General features: G+C 40.1%; 1 protein-coding gene across 1 annotated transcript in view; it reads right to left on the bottom strand.

The window, feature by feature from the left end:
• The window catches only part of GLI3 (GLI family zinc finger 3), a 207,906-nt gene that overhangs the window by 38,141 nt on the left and 146,355 nt on the right, over positions 1-23,410 (bottom strand). The window contains exons 8-11 of the mRNA XM_069007783.1: positions 21,266-21,467; positions 6,006-6,222; positions 4,459-4,575; positions 3,011-3,151 (exon numbers count right to left, since the gene is read on the bottom strand). Coding sequence (XP_068863884.1) covers positions 3,011-3,151; positions 4,459-4,575; positions 6,006-6,222; positions 21,266-21,467 — 677 coding nt within the window. The remainder of the gene's footprint in view (positions 1-3,010; positions 3,152-4,458; positions 4,576-6,005; positions 6,223-21,265; positions 21,468-23,410) is intronic.

Here is a 23,410-nt window from a genome sequence, read left to right as displayed (position 1 = left end):
CTAGGGCAATTTAAGCCTTTACTGCCTTTATCTATGCCAGTTGCCCCTGTATTGGTGATTACTACCCCACAGCAGAATCAACAAAACAGGATGGTTATCTATACTTTTGACATCCAATCCAGCACCTTACTTCCAAACCTTCAAGCTCTTCAAGCTTAGCTGGAGCAGCTCAGGCTCTGCTGAGTCAGCCAGTGGGTTGGGGATCACCAGGAGAGCAGCAGCACATGCAGCCAGGAGAGGCATGGTGGCAGAACTCTGCTGCCAGATCTGAAGGTTAACAGCATGAACCTATCTCCAGTCCTACCTGCACATGAGAAGGCTCAGGTAGCTCCAGACAGCACGAACAGCCCAATGTACGTGGCCCCAGAGCTGCAGGGTGCAGCTTGTGACCTTGTGCCCATGTCAGGTACATCCCTTCTCCCATTTGAGCAGTGTCTGGCACCGGCAGGCTCCAGCCTTGGCGAGGCCTCCAGCTGGTGCCACAGGCTCAGTGCTGCTGAGCCAAGCGTGGGCACAGGCCCTGAGACACACCCTGCCCGTGCCTGGTTCAGGCATACACACGCACATGGCACACAGCACTCAAAACTGTGCTGACACCGATTTAAGCGCAGCTACAGCAATTTGTATCTACTTGGATTTGTCCACAGTATTTGGATAGGAGGCATACGTGAGCCACACCGCTTTTTCCACTGAGATTTTCAAGGACCTAATGCTCAGGGAGGGAGCCCTTTCTGCCAGAGTGACACACCTAGGCAAAACCAGGACTGCCCTCCTGTGAAGCCCTACCGAGACCAGACCTCATTTCCCTAGTTGCTGCAGATGTACATCAGAGGGCTGAGGCAATCAAGGGCAGAAAAAATGTGCAAAAGGCAGACTGGGGTGAGCGGCCAGGCTTTCAAACAGAGTTAGAAGTCTAAAGGCCTTTGCAATTCTGGGCAGAAATAACTTGCTCGAGTCCCCACAGCAGGGCTCTGCCAGAGCAGAAAAAGAAATCACAAACCATGGCCCCATCGCTGAATCCCGCTGACTCTTACAGCATGATTTTTGCTACTTAAATGTGATGGTTGCCATGATGAATTTATTGTCTTCTGGGTATGGAGTCAAGTCTTGTACCTTGTAATCCTAAACACCATCTTAACACACCTGAATCCTGCCAAAAAGAACTCCCTGTGTCATAGAAAAACTTTTTATATTCCTTTTCTATGTCTAGAGAAACCTGTTTCAGATGTTGCCATTGCTCAGAAGCATAAGAAATACACTTTTTTCAGTCTTGCTGTTGACCATTACAATGCAGGCAGATTTGCTATAAAAATCCCACCAAAACCAACAAATTAATTTAAAAAAACTCCAGAACAAATGAACTACCACCCTGTCAATATAATTCACTTTAAAATACCAAAAGTGAGCTATTAGCTAACATGCTCAGTGGATTTCCATTAAATTTTACACCTGAAACATCAAAAAATCCTTTTTCTTTTTTTCATTGCCAAGGGTACCTTTATTCGGAATTTCTCTTTTATTACATATATTTCTGTGTCTATTATTTATCATCATCACTGGGATGATTTCTGAATACTGAAGGGTTTGCCAGGCATCATAAAGCTTCAGCCTAACAATTACTACCAGATATAAAGACTATGCAGAGCCCCAAATGATGTCCACTGTCTGTTTGCACAGAATCAATTCAAAGACCAACATTTGATCTTTTAATTTAAATGTGTCAAACCACTTGCAGCAGCCATTTGTATGGCATTTCTTCCCAAAAAGGTACTGTGACACCAAAACAGTTTCTCCACACATTTCATTTTGGCCTATTAAAATGCTAGGGAATTATGTGTGCAATATGTCTCCAAAGAATTCTTGGAAAAACGTCCTATTTCGGACATTATTTTAGTTTTTTATAGTCTTTCATTTATCATTATTGTTGTTACTGCTGCTGCTACTACCTAATAATAACAAGAACCTGAAAATACATCTTGATGAGTAACTGCAACACTAAGAGGTTCTCGCACTCCAGCAAGTGAAAGCTGACATTGCTTTACCAAAGTCAGCTTTGCAGGATCAGTTTACCACTTTGCATAGTTTTGGAAATGTATGGTGGGTTTGGTTTTATTTATTTTGGGTGAAAAAGTAGATTTTTCAACTAGCTATTTCAGTAGTACTCTCCACATTTTGCAATAGATTTTGCCTGATGTCCAGTAAAGTATTAAACAGTTTTCTAAAGTAAATACAATTCTGTCACACTGCTCATTTGCTGAAGAAATTCCTCTCAACTCTGTACTAGGAATTCAGGATTTTTTCAGAGTATTCAATATGTTCTATGATGACAGTAAATAAGAGAGATGCTGCTAGTAAAGGAGGTTAGAATTGTGGGGGGATGGCACTTGTCAGGTTGTATTCTGAATTTTGATCGCTCACTTTCTATCTTACAACACTACCGAACAGTACAAATTGTTTATTTCAGAGAGGTGGCAGAGAGGAATAAAAAACAAGGGAGATAAAATTTCCTTTTGCTAAAAGGACTGAAGTAACTCAGTTCCCATATATTTAGCCAAATAATCCCTTTCAGTTTACGCACAACAGTAAATTGATAGCAAAACCTCCCTTAGGGAAGGGAAAAAATTCCCCTCACCCATTTCTACTGTTACAGCCCCTTTGGGGAGAAAAAAATCAAACTTGGCTAAAGGTTAATAATCATTCATGTCCAGCTTACTATTACTCAATAACTATCAAAGTCTCTAACTCAAAATAGCGTTTGCTGGCTTACAGGATCAGAGCCATTACAATCTCTGTTGAAGACTTTATTGAATTTTACACTAAGCTTTAGCTGACTGAACAGGTCAAGCACTGTGGCTTCGAGTTTTCTTTATTCTCAGAAACTCATAAACCCCTCTCCAGTTTGCAGCTCTGTTAGCTAAGAAACTTGACTCAGCACAGGGTCAGAGAACCTGACCCCCATGAAAAAGGTCACGTAGTTTTAAAACCTAGTTCCTGAATACCATTAACTTACATGCACTAGCTGTTCCTGCGTGTCAAACTCCCGGGAACAGCCTTCCCAGTGGCAGTTTGTCTCATAGACCACTTCAGGCTCCTGTTTGCTTTCATCTTTGTCCCCTTCCTCTTTTACCAGGGTCATTCCTTCTGGCTGTTCCTGGAGAGAGGAAAAAAAAAACAGGGGTGAGAAGAAGAGAGAGGAAATTCTGAAACCAAGGAGGAAGAAAAGTGAATTATTTCAGCATTAAAAGAAAGATGATGGGGGTGTGTGTCTGTGGAGGAGGCGGGGGAGGGAGGATTATTTTACTCTCACTTCACTATGCTACTCCATTCTACGAAATACAGAAGCCCAAAATAGGCCTGATAAGCCAGAAGCCATTTACAAACTATATATGTAAAATAAATTTTTCTTTCCCAGAAGTACTCAATGCAGAGAACGTCTAAAAAAAATTCCCTTTACATTTCAATTAAAAATAAATCATAATGGCCTGTCTTTCCTCACACTTTATTTAAACAGCTTGTTATTTGTGCACCTGGCTTCATGATTCAGCGGCACCCCTAATGTGAAAGGCACTATTCAATATAGTTGAATTAATTGGAATTTGATTTTACTACTAGGGTTGGACAGAAATTGGATCACCAGTAATCCAGTGTGTTTCCATTCTTAAAACAGTAACAGGTTTGCATGCTAAAAGCTTTCCAAGAGCAGACTAGTAAATTTCAAGCTACTTGTTAGTCTGTTCTTTTCCATAACATGTGCAGGAAAGGAATGAGCGGGGGAAGAAAGTATTTAATTTTGGGGTTAAATTTCCCACCTCCAGTACATCAGAGTGCCTCATTCTCCCCAGCTTGTTATTTGCTAAGGGTAAGAGTCAGATGTTAGTGTAAACATTTGGTTCAGATTATGCACTCCTGCTATTTTTCCATTTCAAACCTGTTGAAGGATTTAGGCAGACCTCTGCTTTGTTTTCATGGATTCACTCACAAGACTGAGGCTCTGACTCTCATCTCCCCTGAGTCACTGTAAATCATGAGTCCCCCTACTAAAACCAGTGGCATTAACTGGTATAGAAAGTACAGCAAATGAGACTGGAGCCCGACACTGAGGCCTCAGTGCAGTACAGTGCTAAGTCAAGGCAGCCTTAAGTATTTTTGCTGAAGAGAAGATGTGTCCTTAATAAAGACCTGAATGTCTCTTGTTCACTTTTCCATGGCAAACAGAGGGTTGAGCATGCTCTGACGGGTCAGAGGTACCTCTCCATCAGCCTCCTTCCTCTTTGCCCTCATCCTGTCACTGACCCTGCACCCTAGGAGCTGTTCCCATTTAGCCCTGGCTACCACAAGCCAAGGCTGCCTGTGTACTCAGTACACAAAGGAGCCTGAAAACACGTGTGCCACAGGCAAGGTTCATTTTCACTCCAACAGCAAGAGGGAAGGCTCATGACTGGAACCTGGCTGCCATACCTGCATGCTTCCTGCTCCCGGGCTGGGGAGGTCCTCGTCAGGCTTTATCTTGGAGCGCTTGTTGTGCATGGGATCTCCTGTGCTGCTCACTGCAGATTCGCTTGTGGGTTTATTCTGCTGCAGGCAGGTGGGGGGTTTTTTCCCCCCCAGAAGAAGACAAAATTAGACGGTGATAAATATGTGGCTCCAAACAAAAATATGCAGCACCTGCTCAGCAACTTCGTATGGAGAAGCTGCACTGTTAATTATATTGGATATACAATTACATTGTCCTTCAATTATACAGCATTAACTCATGGAAGAGCTGCATTGCTCAACCTTGTAGCGGAGCAGGGAGGGAGTGGGAAGGGGAGCATTTGATGAAATTGCTTGCTACAAACCAATGCTGGTTTTGTCAGAGCAATGAGAGGTAGGAAGAACTTGATTTTCCACTTAATGACAACTTTGGAAAGGCAAAATCACAGCATACTCAAATAAACACAAGAGAAACATTTCTTTTTTCACATTTGAAGGAAAGGTTTTGCATTTAATATCTGCACACAAGATATCAGCTCCTTCACTTTGTTTCCCATTATAATGGGTGGATAGGAAGAAAAACTGAACACTAGTGTGATACTCAGCCAAAAAATCCTAGATGAAGTCCTGGATTCTCACAATTTAATAGCAAAATAGCTGACATAAACAGGCCAGAATCTTGTTTTTCTTCTGTGCTCGACTGAACACCATTACCTACACCTGCAAATGGATCTTGTAGGAATCCAGAGATCTTTTAGAGATATCTGAACTTGCAGGGACCCCACAAAAAATCAATATGTTTTCTACAGCAGTATGTTCTTCCTCTACATTTGTAAAAGCTAGCCAGGAGATCAACAGCTTCCAGACTGATAAATAACCTATTCTAGGTCATCTAGAAACAAACAGCACTAGTTAATAACAGGCAAATCACACACCGTGATAAACTCCACATTAGGGGCCTGATTCACTGCTGCTCATCCCCAGCTTTTGAGAATACACCTCACTGAAATGATTAATTCAAACTCAGTAAGTCCAATTTTGCACAAATCAGAGAAAAAAACCTTCAAACCTCTTCACTATCTTTGAGTTACTCTCTTGCTCACAGAATTACTCGCTTCAAGTTACTCACAGCTGTACAGGGAGGGCAGAATATGACCCTGTGTATCCTACAGTCAGCCTAATTTGAAGGTGAAGCTGCTAATCTTTAAAACATTGGGGTTCTGATGTGTTTTGCCTCGTTTCTTACTCCCCACCTCTACTAAGTTCCTGTATAAGATCGACGAGAGGCAGTTTGGAAGGAGAAGCTGCTGCAGCACACTGGAATATTTATGAGGACTAAAAAGCACACTACCAATCAGGAACTGCACCAACACTCCTGTGATTCATAATGAAGTGACTGCAAATGCTAGAGCTACAAGAAAACTGTTATCGAAGGGTCTCAGTGACAGCGGTGATTAATTGCCATCGAGACAATGCCATTTATTTAATTTCTAAATTAATGGGGTGTAAAGGTTTCTTTTGTTGCCTCTCACCTGTGTGGACTCAGAAGGTCCAGAGCTGACCTGGACAGGGTTCAGGACACTGGGAATGCCAGGGATAGGTCTCTGGGTAGGAAAAGTTGGAGCAGGATGGATGAGTGGAGGGCTGTGTCCAAAGGCTGAACCTAGGGTTTGCTGACGACTTATAATTTGCTGATGCATTTGCTGGAGGGATACTGGTGTAGGAGGGTATGTGAAACTCAGAGCAGGGCTGAATTTGGGAGAAAAAGGAGGGAAGAGGGAGGAAAAAGATGAGGATCATTTCAGTAAGGAACCATACAGATTAAACCTTTAAATATATTTCATATCTTTAAACCACTTGAAGCCAGACTTTCCCCTCCCGCTCATATCCTTCTTCATGCCCCAAAGGATGATAAATCCTGATTTTAAATCCAGAGTTGCCCTGGATTTACTAGTGAATACAAAAATGATACCATAACAAAATGTAACATTTTTTCCTAACCTCTACCAGGAAACGACAGAAAGCTGACTGAAATAAAATTCAGAAAAACTGAAATAAAAGGCAGACAGTTCAATAACAGCTATTTATTGCAATAACAAACTTTATATAAAGAAAAAGAATGGGTGCCTACATTCTTTATAGTACTTTTATTGATAATGCAGTTCCCCTATGTTCTTGTGTATGAAGCAGTTCCTTTAATCTTGGCTCATGCTACGCTCTTTCATATGTCTCTAGATCTTATTACAAGAGGAGAGAAAATCAATTGGTTAAATGTGTTCTGAACACCATGCTTGTCATATCACTCATTTGTTTGCAAAGATGGAAAGCTCAGTTCATCCAGAATGTCACCTAAAGAATTTCCATCAGTGCCGTTTGGTTACAGAAACTGATGGATTAACCTTTCCCCTCTGAAATTGGTGATCAATGACTTCCAATGTAGAAATATTCCAATGGGAAAGCACTTCTCCTTCTTCCAGTTAAACAACACTAAACGTCTATTAAGCCCATTATACATGTTAATACCCGTCATCACTTCATTACTTCACCGTATTTCCCAGACCACAGTGACTTAGGAGGAAATTACACTGCCATCTAAGGACCTATTTTGTGGCTAGTGCAAAAGCATTCTTTGTGTCACACTTGAGAAATAAATGGTGTGGAACTAAATGTTCACGCACAGGAATAAGAGATCCTCCTGTAAATATTTGCCAATAACTTCCAATCATAAAAGGAAAAAAAAAAGAAAAAGAATATTCATTGATTAAAAAAAAAAATACACTGAACTACCAGACATCAAAAGAGCCATAGGAATTTAAAACATTTGGTCTTAAAAGAGAGGGGTGCAGGCATTATACCTTCCAAGAGTCAAGGCTTCTTCTAATGTCAAATTTATCCAAATTAACAGTCTGGAGCCTTAATTGCTGTTGCTGTTAAGTGCATTAACTGAAAACACTGTGATACAAAGAGCCAAAATAATTTCAACCATTTAAAGTAATAATTCTACAAAAATTCTGTGTTCTTTAATATGACTATACATTTTGTCTGTTTGACTACAACCCATAAAAAGACAGCTTCAATGTGATTATTATTCCTGGTGAGAACTCTGCATTACAATAGTTTGCCCATTTAGGACAGAATATCATTAAGAATACCCTCAGAGAATTTTACTGGTCTTTGAGGAACTCTCTTTTCATTCTGCATTGTATTCTTTCTAATAAAGGGAGGCAGAAACATAGTGAAAACAGTAATTGTTCACAGCAAGAGTTAGGGAGAAATCAGTAATAATATTCAGTTATTGAAGCTCTATAGTCCCTGCTAGTGTTCCTGTAAGCAACCATGAATGATTACAGCATGACTTAGCTAAGGTAGCCACTACGGATGATTAATAGGACATTAATCAAAAGATGCATATCAGGCTCAGAATTTGTTCACAAGCTTTCTTCTAATAGCTGATTTCATGTTCACTGAGCTCTATGCCAGTTTGTTCAATTTATTCTTCAGTCTACAAGCCATTCATCAAAGAACATAATGATTTAACACCCCTTTTCCTTTTTAGTGAACAAACATTACTAAGTGTAACTACTCTGGTCTGCTCATTAAAAAACACACAATTACACTGCCATACACGAGGCTGAAAAAAAAGCCTCCTTACTATACCCAGGTGCTTTTTGCTTCCACACATACACCATGAGTTCACCTCATACACTTCAAACACTAGACGGCACCATCCTGGAAGCTGCTGTCAAATTCACCAAGATCAACAAACAAAACACAAACAGTTTGGGTGAGGTGTTTTATTTCTCTGTGAGCAGTTAAAGCCTAGGACACTTTCACCCTTCAGATGAGTCAGTTTAAAAGGAAAAAATAAGTGGTCTGATTTCATTGGCAGCTACAAGCACATAGCAGCCTTGGAAATACAGGTTGGGTTTTGGGGGGTTTTTTACTTTTTTTCCATTTGACCATGCACAACAATACCTAGCTTCACAAGTCTAGTTTCAAAATTCTGGTAATGTTGTTTAGATCCTACATGGCAAAAAGACAATTGTATGACTCAAGCAGTGCAGTGCTTAAATATTAAGTAAGCATACTTGCTGTTCCCCTCCCTACATAAATTAAAATGGCCTCCACCAAAACGAGAGATTTTACCTCATGGAGATGTCCTCGTTATCTACACCTGTCCTAACACTGTACAAGCAGTATGCAGAAAGAGGATGCTAAGCCAGGCATTGACAAAACTGTTGAATACAATAGAGGAGATAGACATCATCTTAGCTGGAGGTTCTTACTGGAAAACAGCGATAGCAGCAGCAGATGCATTAAGACACAGCTGGACAGATGTGCTAGGGGAAGGAGGAATAGTTTTTTCTTTAGTATCTTTCTTTGATCCTGTGCTCATCAGCAAGGGTTGAGTCTAAGGGACTAGGATTTTCCTATGGAGCCTGACAACCTGTACTTAATTCCCTCCACCTCCAAACTTCAAACACCTCAGAATGAAATGAGAAGGCAATTGAGAGGGAGCAAAGGAATAGCCAGCACAGCTAAGGGGAGTAACTCAGAAATTGAGACAATGGTTCAGCCATCAGGGTGACTTCTTAAATAGCTCAGATAGCTGCCTTCAAATAACAATTTTCTCCAGCTGTTTCTGGAGAGCTCCTCATAAGGCAAGTTGACCTGGCTGGGTTTAATGTCACTCACATGCAAGATGCTGTCACTGGGCAGCCTGGAGGATTTTTCTGATTTGAACAGATCAGAAGGTTCTGAAGAGAACAGAAGGTGGTAGGTCTATCTCTGCCTTTCAGAAACCATACAATAAAGTCAATGTTGAGGGCCAAAAAGAAGAAAAGTAAATCAAAGCTCTCAACATTGCTGGCATGGCGTGCTCTATTGGGAAGGGAAGACCTGGATTCCTGCCCTCCTTCCCAAAGTTTTTCACTGCACTTTGTTCAGCAGCTCTTGAATACAGGATGGATGGGGAATCTCTGTAGCCCAGAGCCCCATAAGATCCCTCTGCTTTGACCAGTAGCCATACGTCCTCCTGCTGGCCCTATCAAGCTGACACTGCTTCCTAACCTGGCAGCCAGCATCAGCAGGAAGGGTGGCACCAGCTGGCCTTGTCCAGTTGTTCCAACCATGTCTGCTTAGAAATATGCACCAAGATGGCAGCAGTGTCACTCGGGAACCACCTAAAATTTATGCCCAAAAGCAGTAAACAAGAGCTGAAAGTAGTAATTTTCAGACTCTGGAACTACTAAAACCAATAACCAGGTTTTTCAAAAGCAGTGAGTAGTTCCAGAGGCTTAATTTTGAGTCATGTTTCTTTTAAGACAGTTTTAAGAGGCACTTCAGACAAGGAGAGCTCAAGACTTCCAAAATCCAGATGCCAGAAGAATGCAAGATGCCTGCCCCAATGGTTAATGTTTTCCAAAACACCAGTCATTTCCAAAAAATCTTGGATTCACAGAAATGCAAATGAACTACGAACTTTTTCCTTCCATCCACCTACTGAGAAATGAAAATTTACACCACTGGAGGGAATTTCATTTGTATTTCTGGTACAGACTTTTCTTTTAAACAAAGTAGAAAAGGAAAAGAAGATGAAAGCATGTATGGCCACTAAAAATTACAGACCAGTTATTTTTTTAGTTGTTGAGTTTTATGAGGAGTAAGGGTTAGAAGAAACATGTAATATTTCTGCTTGAGCATTCAATAACTCATATACACTGACAGAAAAGCCCGTCAGTGATATCATTTATTTTATCATACTGTGGGCTTCTGCATCTGTCTATCACTCTGTCTCTCTCTCTCTCTCTCTCTTTCTCTTCTCCTCATCTGCAAAGTCTCAAACTCCCTTCACTGGAGGTAAACCAGGGCAGTGAACTACATTGCAATTACATGAGCACATCAAATTTTAAAGAACAGACTTCAAGAAGAAGAAAAACAGACGTTATAATCAAAACCAAACTTTGTGGCTACTTTGTGGCTGTCCTGCTAACAAGGTCATCCAGTTTCTGGTCACAGCTGTGGAATTTACCACAAAACATCTGTGAATTAAAGTCAGGAAAAAGTCCTTTTCTCCTATACATTGCATAGGTATGCCTAAGGAGGCAAAAATGCTGAGGAGATTCCAATTTTGTGAATACTGCAAGGATTGTTTCATTATATCGCAGTAATTTTCTTCAGAATTTCCAAAAATTCTGAAGGTACCCTCTTTGTATTACAAAGCACAAAGTTCTGCAAGATCTGATGCATGGAAGTCTTGCAAAAGTACCTCAGTGCTTTTCCCTTTCTAGTTCTGCTTTGCAAGGTTTTAGGACAAGAGCTTCCCAAGCATGTAGATGAGGGAGCATTTAATGAAAGACATAGGGCAACAACTTGCAAGAGAGTAAAAAGAAAGCGTTTGTGGACTTTGGGAACAGCTGCAGACATAGCCAGCAGGTTCATATGGATAAATCCAAAGACAACAGGTGCATAAAGAAAGACCAAAGGGAACAAGCAAGAGTGTATACTTTGGGATTGCTAACCTAAAGAACATCGATGCTGGGAGAGCACTAAGAGAAAAAAAGTTAGAAAGCAAGGGCATTCATAACACCTCTAGTTTGACCCAGTGGGATATTTCTGATGTTTTCAATATCTTTTCCCTTCATTTTTAAATTTCAGAAAGACAAATTTGTTTCTTTGGGGTATCTTTATTTATTCATACAGAACCACATTATGTTTACCATATTAAAAGTTTCTTTCCTATCCTCTATCTTAAATCTTTCCTGGGCCAAATGAAGACCAGCACTTTGTTATTCTACACAGCACTCATTATCTGCCTTCGCCTTCCCAGACTCTTCCTCTCTTTTCTTTTTTAAATATTTGAAATTATTTCTATACCCTCTTCCTGTCCAGTCTGGAAAGAACAGGAAAATTCTATTTCAAATCATCCATATAATTTTTCCGATCTCTGATCCTTTTCTTTGCTTGTCCTTGTAGTACCCCAACTGTCCAACATCTTTTGAGACAAAACAATGCAAAACAATGCAGGTCACCGGACAGGAACATGGAGCACAGTGAGACACACTGTCTCCATCTAGATCATGGGGCAGGAGAGGGCTTCAGGCCCTTTGGCCTTTGAAGGGTCTTTGATTTCTGGGTGGTGCATTCACAGTCCTAACATTCTCTTCATGAGGGAGGGCGCAACCCGCACTGCAAGGGAACACACAGGCCCTTCCTGACTTGTGGAAAAGCCTTGGCACTCCCTGTTTGCTCTATAGCGTCCATCATGTGTGCTTGCCATCAGGGACTTACACTAGACAGACCAAATGATACAAATCCCTCCAAAAAGGACTCCAGTTCAAGAAAAGGATAAGTAATTTGTAGGTGGACTGGCTTCATGTTCAATAAAGCTGATCATCACGTACTAGGATAACACCTGGCTCATGCTCAAGTAGGAACAGATGTCACCACTTTGTCTCACTATCCCTTAGGAGTTGCCTGTGGACAAGGGAAACCAAGAAACTGGGGTTAGTAGAAAACTAGTAATGTTGGATAAATTGAATTCAATGATATTTTTATCCTTTACTTAGACTAGGCCAGGATTTCACCTTTAGTTTTTAATTTCAATTTTCAAAGTCCTTATAAATTGTTTATATAAGTTCTTAAAAGGCAAACAAGCACCTTTACTCTTTTACAAATGGATCCAGCTACTGTTCAGGAAAACACCCTAATAACTCTTAATACTTCTGAAGAGTGACTGACTTCAGCAAGTCTTTAAGTGCTGTCCTAAAGCCTAGATCCTACAGACAAAGTAATCTTACTGAAGTGAGATCACTCAGTAATCTTACTCAAGAGAAGTAAGTCATAATACATAAATTAACAGTGATCAAATACTGCTTTTCACATGCTCAGATGCTTTTTTTCAAAATAAAAACTAATATAAGAAAGAGTTTCATTCATCCCATGATAAACTGCCATGTAGGAGCCACCGTTCAAAACAGGACATACGTAAGCGCGGCTGGGAGCTGAGCCATGGGTGCTGAGGGGATCTGCATAAGCTGACTGCATGTGTAGAAGTTTTCATATACCTTTTGACAGAACAATGTACATGTATAAGATGCAGCCAGGAACACTGCCTAGTCAGATGTGCAAAGCTGTGGACAGTCAGCAGGACAGACTCATAGTGAGACCCCTGCAGAGGTGCAGAAGAAAACAAGCCAGTGAGTTCTTGTTAGATAGGACCCAGAAGATAAGAAGCAACCAGTAACATCAGGTAAGAAAACCATCTCCTGTTGTTTGAGTTGGCAGAAACAGGAATTGCGTACGTTCCTTGTAAACATACAGGAGTGAGTAAAAAGAAGTTTCCAACTCTGTCCTCTACTTCTCCTGATGGAAACAACCTGCAAGAGTGAATGTTCACAAATTGCTCAGGACACACAAGTGACAAAGCACTTGGCAACCTTGCAGCCTTGAAGAAATCTGTGAAACTCTGACTGTTTCAAGTATCTTAGACAAAAACCAAAAACCAAATGGCATTACAGGAAGAGAGAATTTAAAATGCACTTCTATTTGGAGCAATTTACCTACAATATATATGTAATATTTTTAGTAATAAAAAATTGTGCTTTAAATTCTGTTCCTCTCCCTGAATTTTTTAACTGAGCTTTGAGTAAGCAATGCAGACAAGTCATCAGTAGTTTTTATGGCTTATTACTCAAGTACAGGGGAAAACAATTTCAAACTTTGACTATGAAACCAGACATCGTGTGATCTTAAATGCAGGTAAGAGACTCGAAATCCTTTGAAAAAATATTTCAAAAATGACTAGGTTTCACAAATATCCCTCTGCATTTGTAATGTTGACATGTTGCATTAAAAATCACTAACTTAGAGACAAGTCCTCTAAATTAATTTGTAAAAAGATGTCCTGCATCTAATAAAGCAGAGCATGTATTGTACCAGGTTTTCCAGTTTTCATCAGATAATAGTCATCATTGTACAATCGTATTTAATTCACATACATCATTGCCTCTTTTTTAATTTTTTCACTTTTCTATTACCAGTTTAAAATTAACAGTCTGTGGTTTGTACTTGCTCTTCAGCTTACCTTATTATCTATTCTCTTTTATCTGCCAAGCTAGGTGAATTTTTTCTTCTTGAATACATTGCCATATGCCAGAGTAAAACGGCATAGTTTCACTGAGAGCAACGGGGCCACACTGATTAACCTTATGTGCTCAGACATCTTTGTCCTTCTCACTGGATTATTCCTGTGAACGAATGCCTTAGTATCCTAACTGGACTTTGTATTAATGGTACTGTCCATAATTTATCTGTGCTCTCTCCATGCAAGCTTATGCCACTTCTAGCAAACATAATTTTGAATTAAATTCATGGCTAAGCACTTTTGGGCTTCTAAAGCTGGTATAATTTATTACATTCAAAGTGCTAATTAATACTTGCTTTTAGGGTCTGGAAATGGAGTAACAAAGTGCTAAACTCCAGCACACTTGTCTTAGCTTGAGAACTTTCCTGGAACTAATACTGCTCTGGGTTCAATGACTTCAAAGTCTTTGAGTAACACTGAGCCAGTCTGAAGCAAGTTGCTCCAAGTAGACTTGTAATTACAAGACCTGTGACATACACATTTACGGGCATATATACATAATTACACCTGTATATAGGTGCATCTGTACATGTAAATGTGCATGCAATATGTGCCTGCATAGTCTGCATTCTTTATGTTGCTCAGCTTCTTAGATTTTACGCTTTCCAAAGGCAGAAATCTTGCCACTCATGTTTCTGGTGAGAAACATCCACCACTTTCTAATGCAAGATGTAGGTGACCTCCAAAACAATCTCCCTGAATGTCACCCCCCTATAATCTATATGAGCTCTCTGCAGGAGGCTAGCTGCATGGTTATATTTCCACAGAGCCTGATATAGATGCAACTTTCTGTAATACTGATGAATTTCCTTTTTATTCACTTTGTGGCACTTCTCTGTCATTTACACTGCTTGAAAGCAGGTATGAAATGAAGCTATTATGGCAGGACAGAGCATTATATTCCCTTCTTTAGATTACCACAGTACAAGACCATGGAGAATAAAGCCCTATACTGCACATATGTGAAGGTCTAGTTACAGAACTGTTTCAGTAGGGTTACACTTGGACTGAATTTGACTCAGTCTGAATGGAAACAAAGCCTTCATTTACAACATATCGCATGTAATTAATTAGAAAGCTTTTAATGCAAGAAAGGCTTTCAGTCAAAGTCAGATTTGCATCTAACTTAGGCAGATCCCAATAAGAGTGATAATAAAACAACAAAACACCTATAACGCTGACAAAATTAATGAACTCTTTATCCTACACATCCTATCATAATGAGCTTCTTGCAGAACATAGTTGTGAATGTATTTTGTTCTACCTGTGTTACCCTAAACATGTCCTTTTTAATTTCATTAACCAGCATTTGATTGTGTCCTTTAACACAGATAAAATTACAGAAATATAAAAACTTAAAACAGTCTAAGACACAAATCAAAGGTAAGAATTAAGTAGTTGGATTTAAGTAAAGGTTAGATACAAATTCTCAGATGGGGTCTTCTCTTTCGTATGCAATTGTCAGCTATCTGGGCATGGAGCTGAGAAATGAAAAAATTGTATCTGCATATGTGACAAAATTATTTTGAGCAGCATGGTGAAAGCTAAGTGGTTATCTTTAGCGCCCAGTACGCTAGATGAATGAGCAATACTGATAGCAAGATGCATATCGATACTGAAAGGGAGTCAGAGCTACTCATACACTGGTTCTAAATTAACTGAGACAAATGACAAGAAGCACTTGCTTGTCTCAATGCAGAATTCAATGAAGGAATGAAAATTTGATCAACATAAAGGTATGGCAAAAACATGTTAAAACAATTGGCTGGGGAAAAAACACAGAAAATCATGGTGCATTTAAATTGCTGGTCCTCTCCTGGAATATTATTGCATGTAATAAGAAGGAGACTTTCAGACAGTATCAGCAGAAAAGACAATGCAAGAACTCTAAAGAGCAGACTGAAAACAACATCAGAAAGGAGATGAATAAAAGGAGACATAATAAGAATATATAAAATATTGAATAAAGAAGGAGGATTGAGAACATGAGGGCTTCCTGTTTTATAACTATGAGACACTCTGTTAAATTCAAAAACTGGATAATTTAAACCTGATAAAAGGATACTCTTTCCTTTTTTTTAATAGAGTGTATAATCAGACTGTTGAGCTCTCTGCTAAAGATACTTTCACTTTTCTCTGTTGATAACTTTATGCTTCGTTTGGATATCTTAACTCTATTTTTATTTTTCTCTTGATTTTCTCTTTGTGTTTGCAAAGGAAAACTGGAGAAATTAATAGCTAGTCACTTGTCTCTAGATACAACACAGTGCAGGGAGGAGGGCACTGACTCATTATACAACAAGCATTCTATACAAGGAGCTTAAATGAGATGAGGAAATAATTGAGAATCCAATACCTGCTTGCAGAAACACAACTCTTGTCTTCCTCACTGATGTTAATCCATTTCTGTCTAAGCTCACCCTACAAACCTGGCTATTCCTTTCTAGTGCTCTTTGTGAAAGTATCCTTGCCACCATTCCCTGATGCTACAGATCAGCCCAGAGCAAACTGACAGGGGCCAGAGCAGCCAGGGTGTGCTGTAATCAACCACACCATGTTTAATTGCTCCTTCGCGTTCTCATACTAACAGGGAAGCAGGGCAGCTCATGCGGAAAAAAAAAGTGCTGCTGTGCTTTCTCAGTTTCTTTCAAACCTTCGAGGAGATCCCAAAGGACTCTTGAGCTCACATGAAACTGAATTTTCACAGGTTATGGCTAAGTTATATTCACAGTTATATCTGCCTAGACCCAAAGAAAGTCTCTTGTAGTAGGTGGAATTCCTGACTTAAACACCTTGGGTCTGACAGGGAATTTGGCTCATTGTCTAAAAATTGACTTTGTAAATTTTGGTATCACAGCATTGCCAAGGGACTAGAGGTTCTGAATTTCAAATCTCATAGAACATGAAGTCACAGCCTCCTGTGTTTATTAAAGACCAGTTAATCTTTTGTGAAGGTTTTGAATCAGTACTCTTAACATCATGGGAAGTGATTACCCCCTCTATACCCACTCTAGACCATGCTGTCTCTCAAAAAGAAGTGCTACTGAAGTGCAAAGTCTAATAATTGTCACAGGTAGCAGATATAACATTAAGTATGTCTTGACAAAAGATTAATAGCAGGGGTGCTGCACTGCAGGACTGAGGCAGGTAACCAAATGAGTAGATGTCAAATGAAGGATTATCCTCATTTAATGCTATTTCACACATCTCCTTTCTGCATAATCTCTCCCAGCTGAGACCTAAACCAGGTGTTTTCAAATGCACAAAGTAGAAGCTCTACCTGGTGTGCTAAAGGAGATCCACTATTAGCTGTCAGCAGGAGTGTCATCTCCTTTTCAAGTACTCAGCCAGTAGTCAGGATACAGCACTACACTGCCAGCTGACAATGGCAAAGCAACTGCCAAGCCGAGCTCTCTCTGGATTATGCTAAACTACTAGTATTTATTATTCAAACTACAGTAGTATCCATGTCAAAGACCAGAGGCCTCCTGTGCTTGGCTTTGTAAAAACAGAGACCAAAATGTGATTTCATCCTCAACATCCCACAGTGCTCATATAGAGGATCCAATGCTGAAAAGCTGTGTGAGGCACAGGATGTAATCTTTCAGCCAAGGATGCCTCTTTTTTTAGCCAATGCAAAGAGCAGTGAGGTCCTGGAGACCCTTTCTTAACACAAGTAGTACCTTTGAAAAAATGGGTGTAAAAGAGCACTGATTAGTGCCCACAAGATTAAACATACCAGAACGAAACCTGCCCATATCTTCATGTGCTGACTCATCAGCTTTTAGTTACGTGACAGCACACCCCTTGTCCCCTCTGCATGATTCATAACTCATGCAGTGCACAAGACACACAGTAGCCTTCAGCAAGAGGCCCTCTGGTATTTTTCTTCTCTGTGCCCAGAGTAATGCCCATAGGCCTTCCTTCCATTGTATTTAAACCGTCAGTGAATAAATAATTACTGACACCCTCCTGAGCTTCTCCACTGTGCTCATCACTGTATAATCTAATTGCTTCACAAAACATTAATGCTTTCAACCTCCCTCTGAGGTTAAGGGGAAGGATTCATTTTGAACAGGAACATGAATCAAAGAAAGATGGAGGCAAAAAGTGTCACTCATTGCGGTTGCCCAATTTCAGGCAAGAAGATCTGGGCTAGCTAACATGACACAGACTATGAAATGTTCAAAACAACTCTCAGTATCTTCAAGTCATGGCTGTGTGCAATTTGACTCCTCTGCAGAATTAAGAGTGGTAGGCTGGGACTCCAGAAAACAAACTGTATCAGTCTGGTGGTCACTTCTGACTAGTTCAGTTTACCCAGCATCAGTCTGGGACTGTGGTGCAAGAGCACAGTCTGCCCTCCAGGCAGCAAACAACCAGGTACAAGGCTCCCTCCTCTTTTAGGCTGCCTGGAACAGGTGAGGCAGTGTCCTGTGGCTCTCACTGATCCACAGAGGATGTTCACTGAAGAAGACAAGGGACCTACAAAAACTGTGCAACCCTGAAGTTAAAGATGGTATCAGAGCACAATCACAAGGGGGCAGTACCTTCATTCTCCGAATGACCGGCTTCTGCATGCCTTATTTTGCAGCCTTTTCTCTCTCTTCTGCTGCAAGTCTATGTTGCGTTACGTAAAGGCATTTCGTGCCAACTTGCTTGGCCTGCACAGTTTCTGGGCTGACTCCTGTCTCCTCTAAAGACTGCTTTCTATTTCACAAAACTTATGGCTGGACAGACAGCTGAGCCTCCACAGGCTTCCCAAGGAGGTACCAGAGCTGCAGTGGCAGGGAAAGGTCCATCTTTCTCACTGTGGGCCCTGGACTGGAACATGCTGAGTGATCAGTTTATTTAACACATGCTAATAGAAACCTCCCAAGGGCTTATCACTTGGCTGAATGGGACAATTTCTCAAGAATAGCAAAGATCACATCTACATCATCTAGGCAACATTCCTGGCAAAGTTTAGCTTCTCAGTAAAAGGTAAGCAACAGTTCTTCTAGTTTCTACAGAAAAATCTCTTCTTCCCTAACTTCATTTTGATAAATTAATAACCTTGCTGATGCTTTTGGGAAATATTCAGCACTAGATAGGTATTTGCCATGAAAAATGCTGCCACGTGTAAAATATTTGGACTAAGTTAAAAGTGATTGGAAACAATATCTAAGAGCAGGAGGACTGTGTAATGTTAAATATAGTTAATGCTACTGATACTATATAAAGTAGAAATCCTTCCTGTCTTGCAATTCCATCTAGTGGCTTGCTGAATTGTACCATTTTCTTGCAGCAACTCCTATGTTGTTAATCTGCAAGTTTAACAACCTGTAAGAAGCTGGGATTTTACATGAGGAAATGTTTTTTTCTAGACTTTGATCACTTGCTGACAGGATATGAAATGGGATGAACCTATCTATGGTTCTATTCAATACAACAGTTTTTTTACTGAATGCATTATTTGCAAGACAGTGAATAATAAATTAGGTTTTGCTGATAGTCCTGTTGCTATTTAGTCTTGGTATTTATTAAGGCAATGAAGTGTGGTTTGGGTTTAATACCTTATGTTACTGTTTATTTTGTTTTAACTGTTTTATAAACAGGTTCACACGGGAGAAGTTAAAGGGCACCAACAGAGGCAAGTTGCAAAGGAAGAAGAGGTCTCACTTCCCTTCCTTTTGACTGAGAAGAATGGAGGTGTACATTTCCAACTCTGCATGCATACTCTTATCAAAATGAAAAAAAATCTTAATTCAAAATCATGTGAAATTTTGTATTATGCATTCCTGGAAAGTATGACCAGGAAGGGCTGAAAGCTTTGGTCAACCACAGGTTCAGTCACACAAGCACTGCTTTCTTCTGTGACACCAGTTCACAAGACTCACTGTGAAGACTCCCTAGCATCCTTACTCAGTCTTGGCCCACAACTCTCTCCAGTTCCACAACTTTGTCTTCAACAAAGCTATTCATCTGGCTCTAGCTTTGCTTTGGAAGAGCAAAAGGAGATCAGACTTACTCTACTGCAGAGACTATGCCAGCTTTCCTGTGCTATTTGTTTTACCAAAGTTACAAGCTATGGGAAAGGCGTTTAGTTATTTAGTGCCATCCCATCTTAATGACAGTGCAGACAGCACACCTCCACACAGTACAGGTATTTGACAGATGTGGTCCAACTGCTGCCAGCCATTGACACAAATCATATTCCTCATTAAGGAGGTTCGTAACTGGGACTGTGGTTCCATTGACTGCGAAGCAATACTGCAGAGCTGTGACACTGTGCCTGTGAAATACTACACACTACTCAAGCTACGAACCACAACTACTTAGAAGTGCTTAAAAAGGAAAATACAGCACTTACACTAATACCAATAGTTACGAGGCTGTCACTCTCAGAGATTTTCAGGCTCACAGTTTCTAACACACCAGTTGCATGCCCCATTTTCCCCAAGAATGAAAATCCCCATAGCCAGTTTTTGAAGCTGTAAATGTGTCATTTTTGCCAGAGAGGCATTTCACAGATTTCACAGAATATTCTGAGTTGGAAGGGGCCCACAAGGCTCCTCAAATCTGACTCTTTAAGTGAATGGACCATACAGGGGATCAAACCCATGACCTTGGTAGTATTTTTGAGCATTGTTTAAAATGGGTGTCCCATCTCAAGAAACTGCTGTAGGGACTTGCTCCTTTGCCCCATTGCAAATTGAAGGTGGAAGCTACCGTTAAGCCAGGGCCCAGAAGTACTCTTTGAGGCTTATAAATGCAAATCCAGTATTTTCTGACACTTTGGAGAGGTGGGGATTTTTTTTTAGAATACCTAAAAAGCTTTTCTCAGTTAACAAATACAAGAATGTTCTGCAGTTGCATCTCCATTTTTTTCTGCTGCATCTCCTAATTTTCTTCCACTCCCTTTATTATTTTTACATTATTCCTTTTGTTCCCTCTCCTTGTGCCCTATTTCCTTCCCTTTTCTGTACAACTTCTGTTCAGCTCTTCATTTGCTACTCTGTTCTTCTGCCTCCAGAACAACCACTTCTGACTGTTTTCTTGCACACACAAGTGAAGCAGCCAAGTGAAAATCACAGCATTTCTGATGATACTGTACTTCCTTGGTACAAAAAAAAAAAAAAAAAAAAGAAGATTATTTAGCCACAGAATGTCTAATCTTTCAACACATGAAAAAAAAATTGGAGACAAACACCCAGAAGTTCAAGCCAAACATTTTAATTGAACAGTACCATATTTCTCTTCTTTACTTTCTGATGATTGCAATGTAGGAACATTTCACTGTCCATCATATCTGTGGCCAGAAGAACCCAAGTGACTTAAGTCACAAACCTATACTAGAGTTTCTTCTCTGAAAACAGATTCCTGGACACACAAACACTCACTGTTCCTGCTGGTCAGATGAAATATTACCTGCACTGGACAATAATAGGCCAAAAAGTCCCTTGTGGTTACCTTTCTGAGCAAGAAAAAAATATTTTATATTTTAGATTAAGCTCTGTTGAACACACATTATAGAAACTGCAAAACACACATATTCACAAAAAAACCCCCCACAAGTTACTTAAAGATGTGAGTATATGTTCACATTTGTGTGCGTGAGACACATAAATGAGAATATACAGTTCAGGTAGAAAATACAGTTCTTACCTTATTGCACTTGCAGATAAGTGGCCGTAAGAACCACTGGCTGACGAACTGCTGCGAGAATTATTGAGAATTGTGACCAAGGAATTTGGAGATGTCCGTATCATGGTCTGAAGGTCAAAGCTGTGATCAGACAGGGGGGATATGGACAACGTGCGCTTTCGGCTCGGTCTAGCTGACAACCTCGGACTCGGAAACCTGGCGCCTGTTATGTAAACACAAATAATTATCCACCAGGGTGCTTCATTGGATTTATTTGTTATCAGTGATGGGTAGAGGGAGACACCAGCACACTGTGACAGGCCCACTCTCTTCATTTGTGATCTACTGGCTACGATTGAGGAAAATTAGGAAGAAAAATCTTTCTTCCTATGGTTTACCTCAGGGGAGCTCTGTTTATTAATGTGCAAGCAAAATGATAAATTGCTAAACAAAAGGAAAAGACTTTTATGAGTTATCCCTCTCATTTCTGGTGATTTATGAATCTGATGGCTTCTTAGACATGCACATCATTAATTCAACCATGAGCAATGAGACAGTGGTTCAGATCTGGGATACGAGCAAGCCCAAACCCACAACACTTTAATACATACAGCCAAACCTATACATGTCAAATACAGTATAGAAATGAAGAGGCAGCTTTTCCTTTGTTGACCGTAATTCTGCCAGGTGGATATTTGATGCAAAATTAAAAATCAGGACTAAAACAAACACTAGAAGGGCCAGCTCTATCAGCAGAATTCGAATTGACATTCAGAGCATTACGCTGAGAAGCAGTAGGCTTTATGTGAATTTGTCTAAGATCGCACAATATTGTTTTGTTGGGGTCTATAGGGGCCTACAGCTGCTAAATTTCTTTAAAACTGGAGATTAGGCTTTTCAAAGCAGCAAAGTGAAGGCAAATATACAGATACCACTTAAATAAATTACATTTCATTTTATGTCCTGTTCTGAAAATCTCTACCTCTTCTGATCTATTTTACCATGTCATTCCAACTCTCTGCAGTCTTGACAGAAGATGTATCACCTTAAATTTATTCCCTTTATTTAATTATTTTCTATCTTGGTTGAGAGCAAGGAGAGAATTAGCTTCCCCACTGCACACTGAACAATTTCCTTTAACAGTACTGCTTCTTCTACCTTTTTAATCCCTTTAACCTGTAGTAAAGGACTGAATCCTAATGATCCTGACAGCCAGGGTCATGCAGGTCCTGGGTTTGATGCCTACTTTACAGCTACTTCTAGAGTCCCTGACATTCTCTGTAACTTGCTAATAATTCACACTCGGCCACAAACATCCGGTATAGGTCTGTCTTTCCTAACGTCCTTGTGTCCAGGATCCTGTTTTAGCAGGGTATTTAACCAGGAGAGGAGCTCAAATGACTCTAATTAGACTCATCTCAAGATCAGAGCTGGATTAGAATCTACTATGCTTTTCTTACACACCTGAGTGGGTTTCCCTTCTCTCTGTGCATGCTAGCCAGGATTTTAGTATGGTATCAAGGGCTGCCATTTTATTGCTCTTGTGACTGCGTGATCAGATCTCCATCTCCATCTCCATCTCTCCCTTCTCTTCTTCAGCATCTGGGTACTACAGAGTTTTGTTCTTCCTGCTCTGTCTCCAGAATAAGCCTTAGTCCACACAGCTCCAGTCTTTCAATGAATATTCAAGCTCTTGATCCATTATTTAAAATTTAGGTATAGCCATTTATTTATTTGTAAAACCTACCACATGCTATTTTATGTAATCTGTTTTATCTCCTTTTTAGGAGCTTGTTATTGTACTGTGTCTGATATTTTATTAGTGCAGTGCTTCATGTCTTTCAAAGGCAGAGATCTTTTACTTGTGCTAAAATAAGAAACAACAATGATCAGCAGCTATAAGAAACTGCAATATATCTAACAAGGAAATATAATATACATGTCATGGTAAAACAAAAATAGTAGTAATTTGCACTTGCATCTTTCATCCACAACTCCTCTCTGCTGACTGTTCAGCCGGAATGAATTAAAACAATGCCTCTGAAGTTAGTGCTTGCAATGTAATTTACCCCAGATGAGGATACAATTCAAGTGCTTTATCATGGTTTTACAAGGGCATAGCTAAGTACAGGCATTATATTCCCTGCAGTGCCCTGCACATTCTCA

The sequence above is a fragment of the Aphelocoma coerulescens genome, chromosome 2 (genome assembly GCF_041296385.1).
Source record: "Aphelocoma coerulescens isolate FSJ_1873_10779 chromosome 2, UR_Acoe_1.0, whole genome shotgun sequence".
In the NCBI taxonomy this organism is placed as follows: Eukaryota; Metazoa; Chordata; class Aves; order Passeriformes; family Corvidae; genus Aphelocoma; species Aphelocoma coerulescens.
The sequence above is the reverse complement of the archived record's forward strand: the minus strand, read 5'-3'. Positions and strand labels throughout refer to the sequence as shown.